This window comes from Falco cherrug, chromosome 7 (genome assembly GCF_023634085.1).
Source record: "Falco cherrug isolate bFalChe1 chromosome 7, bFalChe1.pri, whole genome shotgun sequence".
NCBI classification, from domain to species: domain Eukaryota; kingdom Metazoa; phylum Chordata; class Aves; order Falconiformes; family Falconidae; genus Falco; species Falco cherrug.
Genome location: NC_073703.1, coordinates 43,073,067 through 43,092,055, shown reverse-complemented (window position 1 = coordinate 43,092,055; position 18,989 = coordinate 43,073,067). Strand labels below are relative to the sequence as shown.

The following is an 18,989-nucleotide window of genomic DNA, read 5'->3' as shown; positions in this document are numbered from 1 at the left end:
ATGATGACTGTAAAAGGTCCAGGTCACAGCAGAGCTTGACCATAGAGAGACCAGTTAGTACATATCTTGTATATACATCTAACATGGAAACAACTGCATTAAAGATCACATTTATTTATATATTTCATGCAGGCAGGCCTCTTAATAGTTAATGAATATTACACCAACTTCATATCCTAAGGAAGTACATACAGAAAGTCAATAGGCCAAATTTTAAGAAAACCTCTGAACTCCATGGAAGCTGTATACCTTCAGCACCTCTGGAAAGCCAAAACACATACCATTCAGTAATACCACATGCCACATACAGAGAGCCAAAACCAGACCACTGGAATCCCAGCTTTAAGTCCTCTGCTCTAAGCGCATGTTTCCCATGAATGGAGCTTTCTCTCAAGGACTGTATTGCAAAGTCACAGATGTGTCCTTGTAACAAGATTTTAAAAAAAAAAACAGACAGACAGACTTGCCAAAAAAATTAAACTGAAATGTTCCCTGCAAAATTGTTAAATGAGAGCAAGAGCTTGCAGCTAGAAGCACTAATTTCCCAGTACAGATAAAACATATACTATGTAATAGAACTTCAAGTCACAATAATTTAAATCTTTAAGAAATACTAGGAATTAGCATTTTTTCATATGAAATTACAAAAAATAGTACCTATGAAAAAGTATGTAACCTTTAAAAATCCTTAAGAACCTCATGACAGGTTGTTATTAGTTACGTGTTACATTTTTATAAGCATCTACAAAGGACTGAAACTTGTGACTGAAGTTCTACTGTATCATGGAAAAAGCAGTAAGATTGTACAAGAAAAAAAACCAAATCAACTTAAAATACAGAATTACTTTTTGCTTCATAAAGCATTTAACACTGATCCACTGCACAAATAACCACAAATACAATACAGATTTGTTGAGCATCTTCTACATGAAGAATACTAAAAAAATTACACTTCAAAACTACAATCTAAATCACCCAAAAATTGAGTTAAATGCTTTGAGTAATGAAGCAAAATATACCATGAACAGTATGGTTGATCCCCACACTGCACTGCTTTTAGCAAAGTACATTTCCTGTATTTGTTAGCAGTTTGTAACATCAGAGAGAAGAGAGTGGCAGCTATTCTGGCACATACTTTTTCTGCCTAGCCTAGGAAGCACAGAACTTTCACCTGAATTTCACTACCATGTGCCTTCATGTTAGCAGTTCCGCCCATTCTGACTGAATGCCAGAGCAAAAGGGCAGGTTAACTTAGAAAAACATGTCCCACAGTGTCTGTAAACGACTTTGAGATCCCTTCCATTCTCAAGAGAAGGAATTTTATGGTACATTAATATGCACTCAGAGCTTACACATTTTCAGTAATTTCAGACAAGACAAAGCCCACAGACAGATATCGCTAGTTAGGTATATGTGTGTTTATGACTGCCTCCCATCAGAACATGTTTGAGTCAAATTCTTTGAATTGCACCTTCATAGTTTTTAAAGACCAATTAAAATGTTTGCTGCTTTAAATCTTCAAGATAAAAAAAGCTACTTTGACTCTTTAAGTAGCACTACAACAGTTAAAGACAGAACCAGGATTTAAAGGTATAATCTACTGTTGAAAATCTATATGGATTGATGACCTTTGGAATAATTTTCATCCTTGTGTCTACATATTTGGACCCTAAACCCCAACAATTTATGTTAGAACCTTATTAATTATTCTGATGCAAGATCAACTTTTATGCTTCTTTGAAAATTTCAGGCAGCATTTCTGTTTAAAATACTGAAAATATTTTAACTGCATCTATGCAAAGGTGCTCTTATGGGACAGTAAGGAGAAACTTTCAATGCAGGATCAGAACACCTGAATATAAGTATGTATGCCAGCAGTAGCAAACTTTTGACACAACATGTTTGTCACTATCAACGACCAAGAGGTCTCTTCCTTTGGCATCAGACAACAGTGCTTTGGCATTAGTGGTGCAGATAAACCTCACACCCCAGACAAATACTTTTTCTATTTGTGTTTTTAAACACACACACACACACACACACAAAGTAGAATAGAATGAAAGAAACCACTCAATGAAAAGCAGTTTACAATAGAAAGATGTTAGGATGAAAAAAACAAACACTATTCCTTATAACAGAGGGAGAGAGATTAATCACTATCTACTCAAAACAGGCTACAAAAGAAATACTTTAAATTTCTCAGAAAGGTTGATTTACTTTGTATTTGCAGCATATTTTGATAATATCTTCCCCATTAGTGCGAGAATGGCTTTGTTTGGCAGGCATCTCCCTTATGCTTAAAACTAAACCCCCCAAATATTTAGTCTAACTGCCTTTTACAGATCAAAAATGGAATCAGAGTAAATTTTTGCTTAGTGAACTTAGAGCACACCTCACCTGCTCTGCAATTTGGTGGCTAAATTTCAGTACTTCTCCTATTTAAGAGAGAAAACTAAACCCAAAGCCATGCCAGTAAACAGGCTAAGTTATTTATACTAGCCTAACTATTACCTCTTGCTGACCCTTCACTTGCATGATCCTCTTTTCTTACAGCCACATTAGCCATTATCACACCTTCCAGTAAATCAATTAATCTCACTAAAATGACAGCTACAATTCTTTTGCTGCTTGTTTTCTGCTGTTTTGGAGAATGAGATGTCTCCACAGAGGAGCCAAACAAATATTTGAACCATCAAAAAGCAAAAAAGAAAAATGCATGCCAGAAGAGTAGGTATGGGGAAGATGAGAGCAGGGAATCCCACTCTACAGTGTCAGGACACTACATGATTTGTTTACTACTGCTCTTGACACCACCACCTCAGCTCCTCCTCAGAATGTTCTTTCATTTAAGTGTATATATATATACAACACACTATATACATGTGTATATATGTGCCTGTGTGTACACTAAGTACCAGATTCAACTACTAAGGCACAAAGACCGGATTCACAAAAGGGCTTCTCCAGTTACTGGAGACTGAGTGCATCAGTTAGTTGCACTTTACCTCCTATTATTTTGCAACTTTCTCCTTTCAAGCAGAGATCTTGTCAGAAAAAGAAATGGGGGTAGATTAAGAACGTGCCAAAAGAAATCATAAACAAAAAAAAGCCCATTCTTGAATTCACAAGAAAGAAGTGCTAAACATGCCAGAAAGTTTTACTACAGAAGTAAGTTAACAGAGGAAATAAACAAAATAGAATTTACCCTGGTAAATATTTAATATTGTATTCCACATCAGTCGATTTATATATTATAAATTTTATAAGGTTATTTTATCTTTATTTAGAAGAAAATATAAAATCTCTTACGGAACTAGAAGGAAGAATGTGCAGGACCAAACAGTGATTTTATTTAGAATGCTAAACTGAAGACCTAGGAGGCCACTCAGTTTAATACCAAGCATGATAAAAGCATGGGGAACTTCAGCAGAGTGACCAACACGGGCATGGTTTTACAACCTGTCTTAAAGATTCAAAGGTCTGAAATCAGCAGCAGAAACCATGAAGGCAGTGTACTCTGCCAAGATGCAAGATTTTAAGCAGCAACAAACAGCCAGATGCATCAATGGAAGTGTAACATTTCATAGAACCCAAAGAGCTAATCTGAAGACAGATCAAATATTTTATCAGAGACAGTGCTGAGCAAGGAGAAACAAGGCTAAACCCTGAGCGCCGTATGTGGTTCAGCCCTCCCACTGGTGACACCAAAGAACAGAAAAGCTGAGGAACAGAGAGCCACCCTTGCAATGAAAGAAAACTAGGGACAACACCTATGAAGAATTAAGCTGAGTCGTGAAGGGGGGCACTGATACTTCACTGACACTGTATGCCTGTTCAATGTGAGAGCTAAAGTGTGGACAGCAGTGTCAAAACAGTAATGTTAAGTGTGAAAAATGATAGCAAAAATGAACTAGGAGAGGGAGAAGAAAAAAGAAAATAAACCCCCCCAACAAATCAAAATAAGAGGTTATCAAACCTCTTTGTTGGTAACCCCAGAGATGTTTAATCTTGAAGCTACTGCTTCTGGTTAGCTAGAGATGTTAAAACAGTTTTCCACTACTTTAAAATTGTTTATGTACCATTTATTCATCAGTATAATTAATAACAGTCTTGCCTTTTATTGCCAACTCTTATATTTGCTATCAGGCTGTAATACTAAAGCAAAGTAGAATGGAGGGCAAGATTTCCTTTTTGCTTTGCACACAATGGCAATTCTGAAAACACTTACTAAGCTGTCTTTATTTTTATATTCTTCACATTAATCATGAACCAGTGTTCAGTGTAATTGAATACATTAACTTGGGGAAAGGCAGGGAAAGAACACCAAACCCCTTCAAATTCACACTATATACAACACACAAAATGTGAGTTGTAGCTACAAACAGGGACAACACTTTCTGGAAAGAAAAGCCTCTGCTAATACTTCAAAATATATAAGCAGAATATTTGTTAGTAAACACCTTTCTTTATACTCCTCCTCTGTTCATTCATTGCAGGTAAAAATTCATGCAGTGTTCCTAAGCATGAGGCTTACAGCAACACGTTTCAGGAAGAACATAAGACCACCTCTATAAAACATCCTGCCAATAGTCTTATAAAAATGTCACAGTGAAGTAATTGAGATTACTTCACTGCTGAGTTGCTTACCAGACACACATCTGTTTGAATGTAATCTCTGAGGAGCTACTAATTTCCAAAGAAACTGTTTAAAAATACCCATGCTGCAGTAACATGGGGATCTGGTAAACAGAAAGGCACTGAAACTTTGTCAAAATCATTTATACATACGCGCTATGCTCATGCACAGGAGAGGAATAAAATGCACAAGGGCAGGACCATACACTGTGAGAAGGAAGTGTTACTTCCAACTTCTCATGCTTAAAATACAGTGTAGGAAATGGGAGTCCAGAAAAGGTCATTTGGGACAGTGGGTCAGCATTGGAAGGAAAATTAGGAAGGCCTAAAAGGTCAAATGTAAGAGGTGTACCAATCCCAAACAAAACTATTTCAGTACAAACACCAAAATGCCTGCATATCAACAAGAAAAAAAAAAGTAATTACAAGCACTCCTCAGCAAATTAGCTGTTTAACACATTATCCTAGCAGTTATGTGCTGTAAAAAGATGTGGAAATCAGGAGGTGGAAAGGGAAATTTTCCAGTATTCACCTGAACACATGAAGTAAAGCTTGCCTGCCTTTCAAGTTTCAGCTGGTGGCTAGCATTTCTGTAGCATGTATTACATCGGCAAGGTATTCACAGTAGTGAATACTCACCATGGTCAGTGTAATACTGCTTTTCACCTTAAAAAATTAGAAACAATTTTATAAGTTGTTTGGTCAATGGCAAGGAAATCATTTGAGTAATGGATACTAAAGAACTGATGAGTTTCCAAAAGCCTTTAATCTCAATAACAAATAAAAAGAGACACACACAGCTTCAAACACCTGCACAGTATTCAGCTTTTCTTAGCACTGTATCAGCCTTCTGTTCACTGATTTTTGAATATATAAACATACTGGTACAGTTTGATTGCTACAGCAGTACCTACAGCTTAAGAGCATAGTGTTGAAAAGTCAAGTAATCTGGTAACTCTTTGCAAAAATAGCTTATGAATAGTTACTACTTTTTAATATGAAGACGAAATTTCCTTTAGTACTAGGGGGTTTTTTGGTGATTTTTTTTAAAGGTCTGTACATAATTAGTCTCCTAGTTTTTCCAAGAGCCAGTTCCCTTTATCTCTACTGTGACCAAAACACATGCACTCTTTCCTTGGCAAACTTACCTTACAGTTTAGCAAATCCCTTTCTACTACTATCATAAAAAAATCTAGCACCAATTAGTTCTCCTACCTGCTAATTTCCTCCTTTTGAAGTTAACAGGGTCAATTAACATTTTTGCAATTAAAACTGGCAGCCTCCATAATTTTTAATCAGTTCAAAACCATGATTTCAATATTAAAAAAGAAACAATGTAATAGTAACCCGTAGTACAAAATACTGAAAAGCTCCATGTTAAACTGTTACTGAAGCTTTAACAGAAATAGCCAAATACTATATTCATAGAATGAAACCTTTTTCTTGGTGAAAATAACTACCATCTGAGGACTAACTGTCCTTTAGAGAAAAATCAGTATATTAACAGAAAGAAACTCAAAAGACTTAATTAGTTGTAAGTTACTGCAGCTCACATTCAGGTGATATACCTCATGAATGCTGTTCACAAAATGCCTAAGCCCCAAAACTCATCAGATACATCACCTACATCTTTGGTGACATACAGAACCAACTGGCCAAGGCTCTGAGCAAGCTGCTCTACACCAGACATGTTCTGAGCAGGGGTCTGGCCCAGATGGCCTCTCAGAGTCCCTTTCAACCTGTGTGATCCTATGAATCCACATCTTAGAAGCTGCAAGGAAAAAGGCAAAAAGAAAAAAAAAGAAGAAAAAAAAATAAAAAATGTGTGGCATAGCCACATCATGTAACACCTAACATGCAAAGCAGTGTTCTTCAGAACAGTATCAAAACCAGAGAAGGAAATAAAAACCAGAACATGAAATGCAGCAGTAAAGCAAGCATTTTGGCGGGAGCAGAGGAAGCGCACTAAATAGTCCCTCCCCAGTTTAGGAATCCAATACCGTTTTGTTTGCTGCCCATCACAACACAACATAAAACCAAAACATTGAATCCGATGCTTGCAAAGGCAAGCAACAGCCACAGTCAGCAAGATCTGTAGCACACGAGCTAAAACCCACTAAGTATCTTCTAGGAAAAAGTGAGCTAGAGTCAGAATACTAACTGCAAATTGTTAAAATTATCAAAATTCAACATCAACTCAGATACTAACATTGCTCTTTCAGTGTGCTTTGTGTAACTATTACAAAAGTAATTTGAGATTATTTTGAATGGAAGTGATTCCTTCATGTTTATATTCACCTTAGTCCTCCATGTAAAACTGACAGGTTTTCTATAATTTCACAATGCATTATTATCTTAAACTCTTTAAGACACAATTCTGAGCAATAAACACAAACAAAGATTGAAAGAGAAAGCATTCCTGATGGATGATTTTATCTGAATATCTGAGAGAATGGTAATTTCCCCTCACATTCAAATATACTGTTTTTCAACAAAAACTAACAGAGTAAGAACAGTATCTTAAATAAGGATAAGAAAAGCACCTGATAAGGCAGATATTAAAGTGTCCTTTGAAAACTCATTTTTGTTAGCAATCAAAAACCAGTGATATTTGTCTCTATCTTGAATATATTCTGTGTTAATTTCCTAACCACACAAACATGAAAGCATGTTTGTGCTTTATTTCCAGGACAAAGTTGTTTTGAAAACTGCAACAGAAGTGATTTCATTTATTTTTCAATATCGTAATGATATTTCACATATAAAGAATACAGTACTTTATAGGATTTCAATGTTTTTGAATGTCATCTTACTTTCTATTCTTTACTTAATGACCAATTTGTTTTGAGACTGATGCAGAATATGCAACATCATCTCAACAGATTCAGAGAGTGATGGATAGCTAGCACTGTATTCTATGACAGCTGGTCATACAGTGTCTTGATGGGCACTTATGTCAAAACATTTACATAAAACCTTCTCTTATGGATTTCATCACTGCGAAATACCCAGCTGTGAACACTGTACAGGTACATGTGTGCAAAAGAAGCACTTATGAATTGGCTTCCATCCACCATCCCCCATTTACTAACATGAAAGCTATATTCCTATGATTTTCCTATTGATGCTATGATGGAAAAAGAAAAATAGGTAAAGAAACAACTTCTACATAGACAACTCCTATACATGAGGAACTGCTTAGAGTCTGGTTTTTTTTGGTTGTGCTTGTCAAACATTTTGTAAGCCAATAAAAATCAATTATATGCAGAAAAACTGGTTGAGATTTTTTGTTTTGGTTTGGTCTTGGGGTGGGTAAATTTTTCATTGAGAAAATGCCAGTCTCTGAGAAACAACTTAATGGAGAAGATTGGGACGGTCTTGCTTCACTGCAGCTGTGCAAGCACAGGTAATGGCAGCATGACGAGTACAGATTTGGTCCAGATCCCTCAGGTTTTGATTCAGCATGTGAACCACTATGGAGATTAGACCAAATTGCAGTCTGGATCCTGGACCATGATAGAGCAATGTCCTTGGAGAAGTTGTGAAATATAGGAGAAGCTACAAAAAAGAGCTCTGAAAGCTAGTGAAGTCTGGTTTTCACATGACAGGCTCCTGGTTTTAGACTTCAACCAGAAAGCTCTTTTGCTTTAAGAGTATACAGTTCCCATACATTTCTGAACACTACTACCTCTAAAATAAAAATAATTTAAAATTCAAGCTTGTCTTGTTTACCTCGTAACATGAATACAAAGCAAATACTAGGACAGAAGAACTACTGGGTACATAAATGGCTGTCCTTTCTCTCTCAGGGGCATTTTACTTGAAAATAGTTATGTTAAGGTCTAATGTCAAAGTTCCTGTGCTCACAGCTTTTCTTGTAACAACGTCAGGACTTTGAACTCCTCCAATCCGAAATTACAAAGTTACTACTACACTAAATAGAAGTTGCATAATCAGCCAGAAAGAAATTTAAAATTACCTATTTCAGAATGTATTTAAAAAGCACATAAACCCTACTTTTCAAACAGCTTCCTCAACTTCTTTGTTACTCATTTCCAAGCTGAAATGTTCCTCTGCTCCCAAGTGAAAAATAGATACGTAGTTTGATACTTTACTAGAATTCTGTACACTTTGGGAGAAAGCATTAATTTCAGATGTGTCTTAATACAGCACTAAAAAAAAAAAACATTCTTCTGTTCAGACTATTGCCACCATTTTTTTTTTTTTTTATAATTGCTTTTCCATGTATTTTCAAGATGCCAGAACTTAGCGGTTAGGTTTCAAACACTTTGTAGTTTTTCAGATAAGATAATGCATACCTGAAAGACAGTCACTCAATCCTCCACAAAAACTTGATTTCTTGGCTTAAAAGAAAATCTCTGCACAGTTAGTGAACAAAGGGGAAATTTAAAATGGATCAACCAGCTTTCTTGTTAGGCAGCAATACTCCCTACATTACTGCTAAAATTACACTCCTTCAGTTAGTATTAAAGTTATCCTACTTATTTTTTAGTTTTGAAGTGGCATACATGCACAAAAATGATGCTTCCACTTCTAGCGGAAGTGTAATTAAAAACAGTGATTAGCTGACTGCCTTCTAGATATGCACCACCAACAAAAACCTACTCCATAGCAAAAGGACTTAAGACAAATAAAATTTATCCAGCAGAATTTGAGAGTTATTTATTAGTACTTACTGGAGTGGAACTGAAGTCTAAAAAACCCAGCAAAAAATACATAAACATCTCCTCGGATCTTTAAGCTGCTCTAACACATAAATTACTATAGCCACTATGCTGGTAACAGGGTAACATCTGAACGGACTCAAAACGAATGCCAGGTTATAGTCTGGTGAAAGGAACTTTTAATTAAGATTCAACTCTTCTGAATGTAAGCCTCACTTCATAAACATACACAAAAATATTTTACTGCATTGCAATACGAATAGCAGATTTAGTCTGCCTGTAAAAACAGATGGGCACACTTTTCCTCTTCTACTTCGCCCCCCCCACTCATAAGCAGATAAACTCTGGTGATTCCCTGTCTCCTCCACAGGACTGAAGCCTTTCTAACATCTACAGTTTCATTTGCAAAACCAGTTTATTTAAAAGAAATGTTTCCATTTCTAAACTGCCTATAATTAACCTACATTTCCTCTCCTTGAAAATGTTCATATAATCTTTACAATTTTAGATTAAATTCAAACTTGAAGTGTGTTGCAAAGCTTAATGGAAAGGTCTTGAACCGATTTCTGTAAGCCTAACGCCAGGAGAGATGACAAATTGAAAAACCAAGCAAAGCATCCTTCAAATGAATGTATTAAAAAGTATGCTATAAATTTGTTCCTATTAGGTAAGTATCAATGTTCTGTTCAGTTCTGGTAAACATAAGTAACAAAATTTAAAAAAAAAAAGAAAAAAATAAATAAAAAAAAAAGACACTCATAGAAGCAGCAACATAACTACCAGCCTGGAACAATGACCATACTAGGAAATCTTGGAGGAACTAAGATTGGCTCTAAGTTAAGAGAGGAAACTAAAGGATATAATGTCAGGAATATGTAAAATAACGATTGGCAAAGAGCTATTTTTCCTACCACCTTGCTTCCTCTCATACCACAAAAAACAGTAGCACTGGCCAATGAAATGGAAAGAAGAAATTTAAAATTAAAAATATAATGTGCATTTAGCTTGTAAACTGCAAGTGTCCATTGTACTAAAGACTGCAAAAAAGATTACATGCTTATGTAGGAGTTAACAAGATCACCAACAGCTTCATTGTGAAAGTGTACATGGAATACAATCAACCTTTCAAAGTTCATACCAGACCAACCAAAATGTTCAAGGAAAAGCACTCCTGTGGGCTGGATGCTCCTTAACCCACTGTACAACTGTTCTGTGCTTTTTTTTGTTTTCTTCATTAACCTTAATCTGCTACATCTATTGCTGATTCCTTTTATGCATATGTCAGATTAAATGAACCATTTCCATTCCTGGCCTTCAATCAAAATTCTTCAAAATGTGGAATTTTTAGCTTATTCTTAACCACAACTGCCACTGGGATTCTTTCATTAAGTATATTTTATGTATCTTTTGTGCACACATCAAGGCAGAAATTCTATTTTTAGCTGTGGTAAATGAAAAAAATTAGCTTTCAGAACATTCCATTCCTCCTGCAATTAAATCATGAAAACAGAACTAAAATGTAATTGTCAGATCATGTGCTATTGCAGCAGTAGTTCATTACTTTAAGAATGAGATTTAAAAAAACTTAGTCATCATTTCCACACTGAAATCCCTAAACAGTTTGAAAACTTGTATAGCATTTGTCACCCTACCATCAGTACATTAAAATCTCGAACTCTTTACAGACACTGCATGATTTCCCTTCATCTCCTGTTTGTGTATTTGAAAGAATAACAAACATTTTTGGTACAAAACAGTAGTCCTATAAAGAATTCCAATATTTTGATCTAACCACATTTTCCTGGTGAAATAAGAAGCCCTGCAAACAAATTTTTAAACTATGTGATTTCAAAAACAAATGTCAGAAATGTACTTAAAAACCATTTGTGCCAAGTTTTGAAGCTGTTAAAAATGGAGAATTGTATTCCTTTTTTTTATTTTCTGTGTTATCTGAATTTATTTTTAGGCTTTTAAGGGAAGCCTATTTGAAAATAAATTATAAAGGATCTCCCATGCAGAATCTAAAAGTATCTCTAGAGCAGGTACAATGGAGATTGTATACTTGTATACATACTGTTGATCTTCATGCACATTTATCCTGCAGCATAATGTTAAAATAAGTGATAACTGAAGAGATTTGGAAAAAAATTACAAAATCAAATTACACAGATCAAGACTTTCAATATGTTATAAAACACTTTCTAACAGTGTCTAGTAATAAAGTAAAAGAAATTTCAAATAAAGTTTAAAGTATTTCAAGTTCACATTTAGTAAGTGAAAATGTAAAATGCTTTCTGTTTAATATACTTTGATAAAACGATTTAATAATAGGTGAGTAAATACAATATGAGTAGCCTTATTATTTCAATTGAAATGTTACTACTTTATTAATAACAGTTCTTATGATTACACAATCTACAATTGCTAAAAATTATGATGCCCAGTTAGATCATACATACAATACAAAGCCTGAACAAAAAAGTGAATATAAAAAAAGGAGAAACCAATCTTACCCATTCTTGAAATATAAAACATGTGCTCTTTGAAGTCCTGTTTCCAGGAAAAAACCAAGTTCTTGTTCATGTGCAGTGGGCCCTGGCTTAGGGCTTCTGTTTTGTATATTGGCATTAATTATCTAAAAGAACAAAAGGGGGAAAAATTATTGGAAAAAAATTAAAGTTTTGTGTACTTTTACACAGAAGTTAATACTTGATGTTGGAGAAATCTTTTTCATTTGTACATGGTGGCTAGTAGAGTATTTGTATACTTAACCTCCTTTCCCAACTAAATACCAATCCTTTTGCTTTTGGCTATACCCTTAAAAGGTAATTTCTTCACCAAGCAGAAATGCCACTAAGAAAAACTGTAGAATACTTCTCCAGAAATTTTTGTGAAGAATGGTACACAAAAGAGAAGTATACAAAAAAGCATATTGGCAACCTTATTCAGTAGCAGGAGGTGATGGTATTCAAAATCTAAAACCCTGATAGGTTTAGGAAAGACTGCTGCAGAAAGCATTAAGAAGATTAAAAGTGATCTCCAGAATGATTTCCAAAAAACAATTTAGAAACTGAATTTGTATTGCATCAACAGTAAAAATGCTCTCTTAAAACGGACAGCTATCAGTTTTCATTTGCCTTCACATTCACACAGTGTACCAGCCACTAAAAGACAATCTTAAACCAAACAAAAAACCCAAAGCAAAAAACTCTAAGAAAATAAAAATGTGTATATATTTTTAAAAAAGCATGAGTTACTTTTCTTTCCCCCATCGTATCAAAGTTTTCTTTCCCCTTCCTTTTGCTTGTGTGACCCTATACTGTATCTAATAACCCCTTCAAAGACAACTGTCAAATGACAGACCTGAGGCTTGTAAGCAATAAGTCTGAAAAAGAGGGTCAGATTGATATTGCTGGCTCGCTTCATTCTAATAGTACTTACAAGCCAAGAACAGAGCCCCAGTTGTATTGTATTTTGCCCAACCAGATCTCAAAGTCTAAATAAATTGCAGTAGTGTTTAACTCCTAGAAAGAAAGGGTATCAAACATTTTCTTTTCTTTAAAAAAACCCCAAATCATAACACTTGAAGGATTTCTGCTTAAGTGGTAAGGAACAAGACAAGGTTAATGGTATCAAAGAAAACAAAAGGAAATAAAAGAGCCTGTGTATCCCTTTAAATCCAGATAAAGTGCAAAGCTTTTAGATCATGAAGCATTATGCTCTTTACAAATAAAGAGCCTAACTTTATTTTTTCATAATTCATAATCCATAAAACTAGAGGGGAAAACAGTAACTTGCCTAATATTCTGCACAGCTGTTTGTAGGTTATATTTGGTCTAACAATATGAAGCTTGGATATATCAGCTTTCATCAATAAAAAACAGGTCTCCCGCATATCTAGTACCTCAGATTTTAACTGTAACTGTAGTTTCATACATATAATAAAAAATATATTGAGCAGATAAAACGACAAATGGGCTATCAAGTCCAAGAACATTTATCAAGCTAAGATTTATCTGAAGTTCATCTATGTTTTAAAGTCATATGTTTAACTGGCTATCATATCTGATTATTTTTTAATTGTCCCAGGATTGTACCTATTAGCTGAAGTAAACACACTTTCAGTTACTATTCTGGACATCCCACTGCTATGTCAAGTGTCTTGCTGACAAGTACAAAGTTATTTCAGAATTTTACCTTCAAGTAGTTTTATAAAGAGGATTTAAGAGCAGTTAAGTTATTGGCTCCAAATAAACACCAACAAGATCAATTTTCAATCTTCATAGCTTCATTTTGAATTGAATTCTTTTTAACAATTATCTGAAAAGCTAGTAAGTATATGCATACATTGTACATACACCAACATGTGTATTTGAAAGACACCATAATCCCATGTCCATAAATGAACTACTGTAGGGTAACAAGAGGCCACAGATCAGCACCTTGAATACATATAGTAGTTCAGAGGAGCTCGGTCCCTTTTTGGACTACTAGCACTATTTTCTAAGAGAACAGTCAGAAGAACAGCTACCGTACATGCATTAAGGCGTACTAATTTATTGTCCAACTGTAAGTGTGCATTGAAGTCCTAAGAAAACAAATATATAGATACCTTTTAGTTGAGCTACCAAAATATATTAATGAAAGATGAGCCACGCAATTCTCCAGTTAAGAAAATAACCCCAGCTTACCCTTTCTATCTCCTGAAGGTACAGAAGAGCAATATCCCCAGCCTTCTCGTAGCATGTAACAATTTCTTGTTCACGGTCTACATGGAGGTTGCTAGCTGAAGAAGAAATTGGCAACTTCTCAAGACAGAGACCTGGTGGTGGTGGGAAATAAAACTCGAATGAAGCATTAAAAACTAATGTCATATAATGCTATACCTAAAAAATAGTCCAGGCTAAGCCCCTTTGGTCAGGAGAAGAAACAAAGAAAAAAAATACCAAAAACATATGAAGATATGGTCTTCTGGTACAGACACAAATAAATATATAAATAACAGTGACTCCTTAATAATTATAAAACCAGAAGTAGCAATTTTTTAAAAAGCAATCTTGATATAAAAGACATTATGACAGCCTACCACAAAAATGTCTGGTGTCTTTCTATACCAGTTTACTTAATATATTAAGTAAATGTATTTTCTTTATGTATCTTCACTTTCCCAGAGTAAAGAAAGGCACTCAAGGCAATAACAAACTTATTAACAGTGCAAGGCAGAAAGATCTATAAAAACATATTTTAAAAGAAAAAGAAGTTAGAAAGCATAATGTTTGTATTTAAATTTATCTTGTGTTTTGAAGGGTAAAAAAAAGGTCTTTGCTTGTCTAAAGTAAGAACTCAATAACTCTTACTAATCAATGCTATCTCCTACATAAGCCACTTCTTATGGCTTAAAACACAAAAAGTTGTTCTCCAGATAATTAGAGAAAACAGCTGGAAAGGACCTCAAGAATACTAATCCATTTTTCTGACAGAAGAATCAACCAACCCCAGACAGCTGTCTATCCAGTGCCTAGCCTCTGACAAGAGGGATGCCTTAGCCTTCCTACGCAACATATCACAGAACTCAACTATTCTCACAATTAGTATTTTTTCTTAATGTCCAGATCTTCCTCCCTAGATTAAATCACTCCTAGTCTTCTTCATAGAAAGATTATTCCTTTCTTTACAAAACATTTTTTCAATAATTCTCTAGAGAGACAGACACACCTGCAACAAAGAATGTCAGTTCTCACTCTTTTCATGCTTCCTTGACAGCTGATAATTTTTATCTCCTCTGGACACTCTCCAACTGGTTACCTCTATCTTGTCTCACTGTGCCCAAACTGGAAACACGGCTTCAGTTGAGGCCTCAATAGCACTGAGCAGAGATTAAAGACTTCCTGGTTTTGATATAGGGTACTTTTAAAAAATAAAACAATCGGCGGAACTTTAGTGTCTTCCCTTACATATTAGTAAAATGTTCTCTTCTGTTTTGACCTGCAACAGATCATATTTTGCAAGCCAACTGCCTCATCAGTTACCCCATTTTATGTTTATCTGCATAATTATTTGTATTTGAAGTGTAGCACTTCAAATAGAACATATGTTCTTAAGAGATTTATTTCAGGTCATCCCTCCAGCTTGTCAGCAGTAAATGCTGATCCTAAAGTGCCCTCAACTGCTCCCACGTTAATGTAATTCACAATTTAAATGACCATATTCTCAATTCATCATCCAAGGTTTTGAGAGTCTGTTGCTGGAGAAACTAAAACCAAAACCAACAACAAAACAGATGTCTGTAGAATGCCATGCAGTATAAGACCCAGTTTGGAGAATAGTTTATCAAAGGATTTCTGTCCATCAATAATGTATGGTGGGGACAGTAGTTTTCATTGGAATTACAATAGTTTTCTTACTAAAACAACTTGAGAAGACATAGCCATGGGATCTGGAGTTTATTGATAAACGCAAAACTATGCAATATTTATGACCTCCAGATTCTTTTAAAACATCTATTAATTTTCAATACCTCCCTGTAGAAGTACAACGCATCTGTATAGAAAACACCATCATCAAGCCGTATTTCTGGCTTGAGAGGATGCCTGAAGTCTGTATCAGCTTTTGGGCCACCTTTACTCTCCAATCTACCCTTTTACCAGCACGAACAAGACACCCCACAGCTGTATTTGCTAGCTATACACCCAGTTTAGACAAAATCCTGACTCCAGTACTAACTGCTCCACTAAAGACAAAATAAAATTCAATATACTTTTCAAAAACCTACACATTCCTAAAGCACAGCAAACACACAAATAGTCTGTCTGTCTTTTAAAAACCTGCCAAACCTGAGTACAACAGACACTGAACTTCCCTGACATGTTATGGTTTTTACCTAATGTATCTCTAAAAATTAAGAATATTTGAAAATAGAAAGCTAATCTGCTTTCTTTCAAATTTTCAATGAAATAGAAAATATCTGAGAGGGTGGTGGGGGTTTTTTGCTAACTGTAAGTCATAGACTCAAAAGCAGCAAGATTTAACTATAAGCTATAAAAAAAGGTCAAGTTATCTTGCTACTGCAGTAAGCTTGACCAGACCCCCGATAAGAAGATCTAAATGTAAGGTTGATGCCAGATAGAAAGTTTGCAGTGCCCTATACAAACACTTTCAAACTCAGAGGTGACCATAAAATACAATAAATGTGCTGCAATAAAAAGTCACATCACTAAAAGCACCAGATAGTTGTAAGCAGATCACTCCTCCCCACCCCATCTCTCACATGACATGAACAGCCAGTGCCCCACAGTAATCCTTCACTACATGAAACAGATTACTCAACCAGCTATTTGTAGATTTGACTTGGATTTACTATTTCTATTTTTATACTTTATGCCCACAACTATAATCTTTTTAATCTGAAAAATTCATTATAAAAACATTCTCTCATTTTAGCTGAGAATTTTCTTTAAAATATGAAAGCACTTCGGTGCTCTGCCAGGAACTTTAATAATGCAGAAGGGAAGTACAAAATTCTAAGTGTCCTTTGATGAAGTATATAATATTATTTCTTAGAGTAACTTTATTATACAACTAGTATTCACTGCATTTTTCCTGGCATGTTTATTACAGCCTGGGAAAGTATGTATATTTTAAGCATGCGATGCTTTGGAGCAGGAAGTTCATGTGGAGAGCTATCCTGAAATGACAACATAACAGGATGGTTTGGATGCTTCATTCCTTGCATCATCAGAACAAATAATTACTATTAAATACTGTATTAAAAATACATCAATGAGACAAAAAACCTTGAATAGATTATAATTTCTATAACAGGTTAAAATCAAAGAGTTCCTCCAGACTACTAATTTATTTTTTTTCTTAAATACAGATGAAATTTAAGAAAGAGTGTATTAAAGTACATAAAAGTATTGTTTAATTTTAAATAACTATAGTGACATAGCAAAAACAACCACATAATATACTGCCCACTTCTTTGTAAGAATACTGTGAGAGGACAAGAAGTTAATTAAAATAGGGATTATTATATTATGCCCTTGAAAAAAGAATGAGCAAGTGGTAACACACAGAACTGAGGAACACATTTATTTCAGAGAAATACATATCGCCCTGAACTACCCACTGAAGACTTTTGCATATATTCAGACAAGTCAGTTCTTCCCTTTGTGCTTGTTCCCACAGCTGCCAGGCAGGAATCTCTGCTATTGTCCCTCAAGAGGGCAGGAATCTCTTTAACTGTTTATAAACTGCTTTGAGATATATGGAAAAGAGGTACATGATACTGCTACAAAATATTATTGCATTTGTTGTAAAGGTCATAGCTATTGGTTTATTTAACTGTGCTGGTTTTGGCTAGGACAGAGTTAATTTCCTTCATAGTAGCTTGTCTGGGGCTGTGCTTTGGATTTGTGTGGAAAACAGGGGTGATAACAGAGGGATGTTTTAGCTACTGCTGAGCAGTGCTTACGCGGCATCAAGGCATTTTCTGATCCTCATACAACCCCGCCACTGAGCAGGCTAGGGGAGCACAAGGAGTTGGGAGGGGATGAAGTTAGGACAGCTGACCCCAAATGACCAAAGCATACCATATGGAATCATGCTCAGCATATAAAGCTGGGGGAAGAAGAAAGAAGGGTTTGATATATGAAGTGATAACATTTTGTCTTCCCAAGTAACCATTACTACTTGATGGAGCCCTGCTTCCCTGGAGATGGCTGAACACCTGCCTGCCGATGGGATGTGGTAAATTAATTCCTTGTTTTGCTTTGCTTGCATGCACAGCTTTTGCTTTACTTATTAAACTGCATTAATCTCAACCCACAAGTTTTCTCACGTTTGCTCTTCCAGTTCTCCCCCCCATCCCACCATCTGGGAGTGAGTGAGCAGCTGTGTGGCGATTAGTTGCTGACCAGGGTTAAACCATGACAACAACCTTCATTGGTTATTTTGTTTTATTCTGCATTCAAGAATATCCCATCAATTGATATCGCAAGTTGACTTTGATATTCATTCCTTTTAAGTTTAAGCCCTTCCAGTCAAAATCACCTTCAAGTAAAAGCTTCCAACAAACTGGGTCAGTTTTATTTTGGGAAGACACTTATCTCATACATATCTAGTCCTGATACCAAGCAAGATGACTCCTGAGGGACAAGAAAGTGAGAAGCAGTGAAATGAATACAAGTCAGTACTAGTTAAGCTTACATGTTTTTCAAAGTAACTCTAAAATTGCTTGTCAAAAGAACAGAACAGCAACAAACTGTATTTCAACAAGAAAAAAGTATGCCTGATATTGCATTTACATTGTAACTCACAAAGATTTCTTTCTATCTTCAAAAACTTTATAACTTACGTGTATTTTGCAAAAGATTCAGAAAGCAAACCATAGATAGTTTTGTCACTTATTCCAAGTGGCATTCTTGTGCTTATGGTCTCAAATCAGTGGCCAAGGTTCCACCAAGTAAACTATTTCATTTTTCACAAACACAAGAACAGACCAGCCCTACCACCACATGTGCACTCAGTGACCACTACCCAAAACCAAGCAGGATTCAGTAAGAAGAAGTAACAAATGTTACAATGTTTAAAAAGTCCCCATGGAATAGATCTGCTTAATTTTAGATAGGCAGCCGTTTTTTGTGATGGACAATAACAGTAATTACTTTT

At 35.3% G+C, this 18,989-nt stretch overlaps 1 protein-coding gene across 2 annotated transcripts in view; it reads right to left on the bottom strand.

Moving 5' to 3' along the window:
* The window catches only part of TTC7B (tetratricopeptide repeat domain 7B), a 144,634-nt gene that overhangs the window by 94,010 nt on the left and 31,635 nt on the right, over positions 1 to 18,989 (bottom strand). For both annotated transcript variants that reach the window (XM_055716417.1, XM_055716416.1), the window contains exons 4-5: positions 14,012 to 14,142; positions 11,834 to 11,955 (exon numbers count right to left, since the gene is read on the bottom strand). In XM_055716417.1, the coding sequence (XP_055572392.1) occupies positions 11,834 to 11,955; positions 14,012 to 14,142 (253 nt within the window). The remainder of the gene's footprint in view (positions 1 to 11,833; positions 11,956 to 14,011; positions 14,143 to 18,989) is intronic.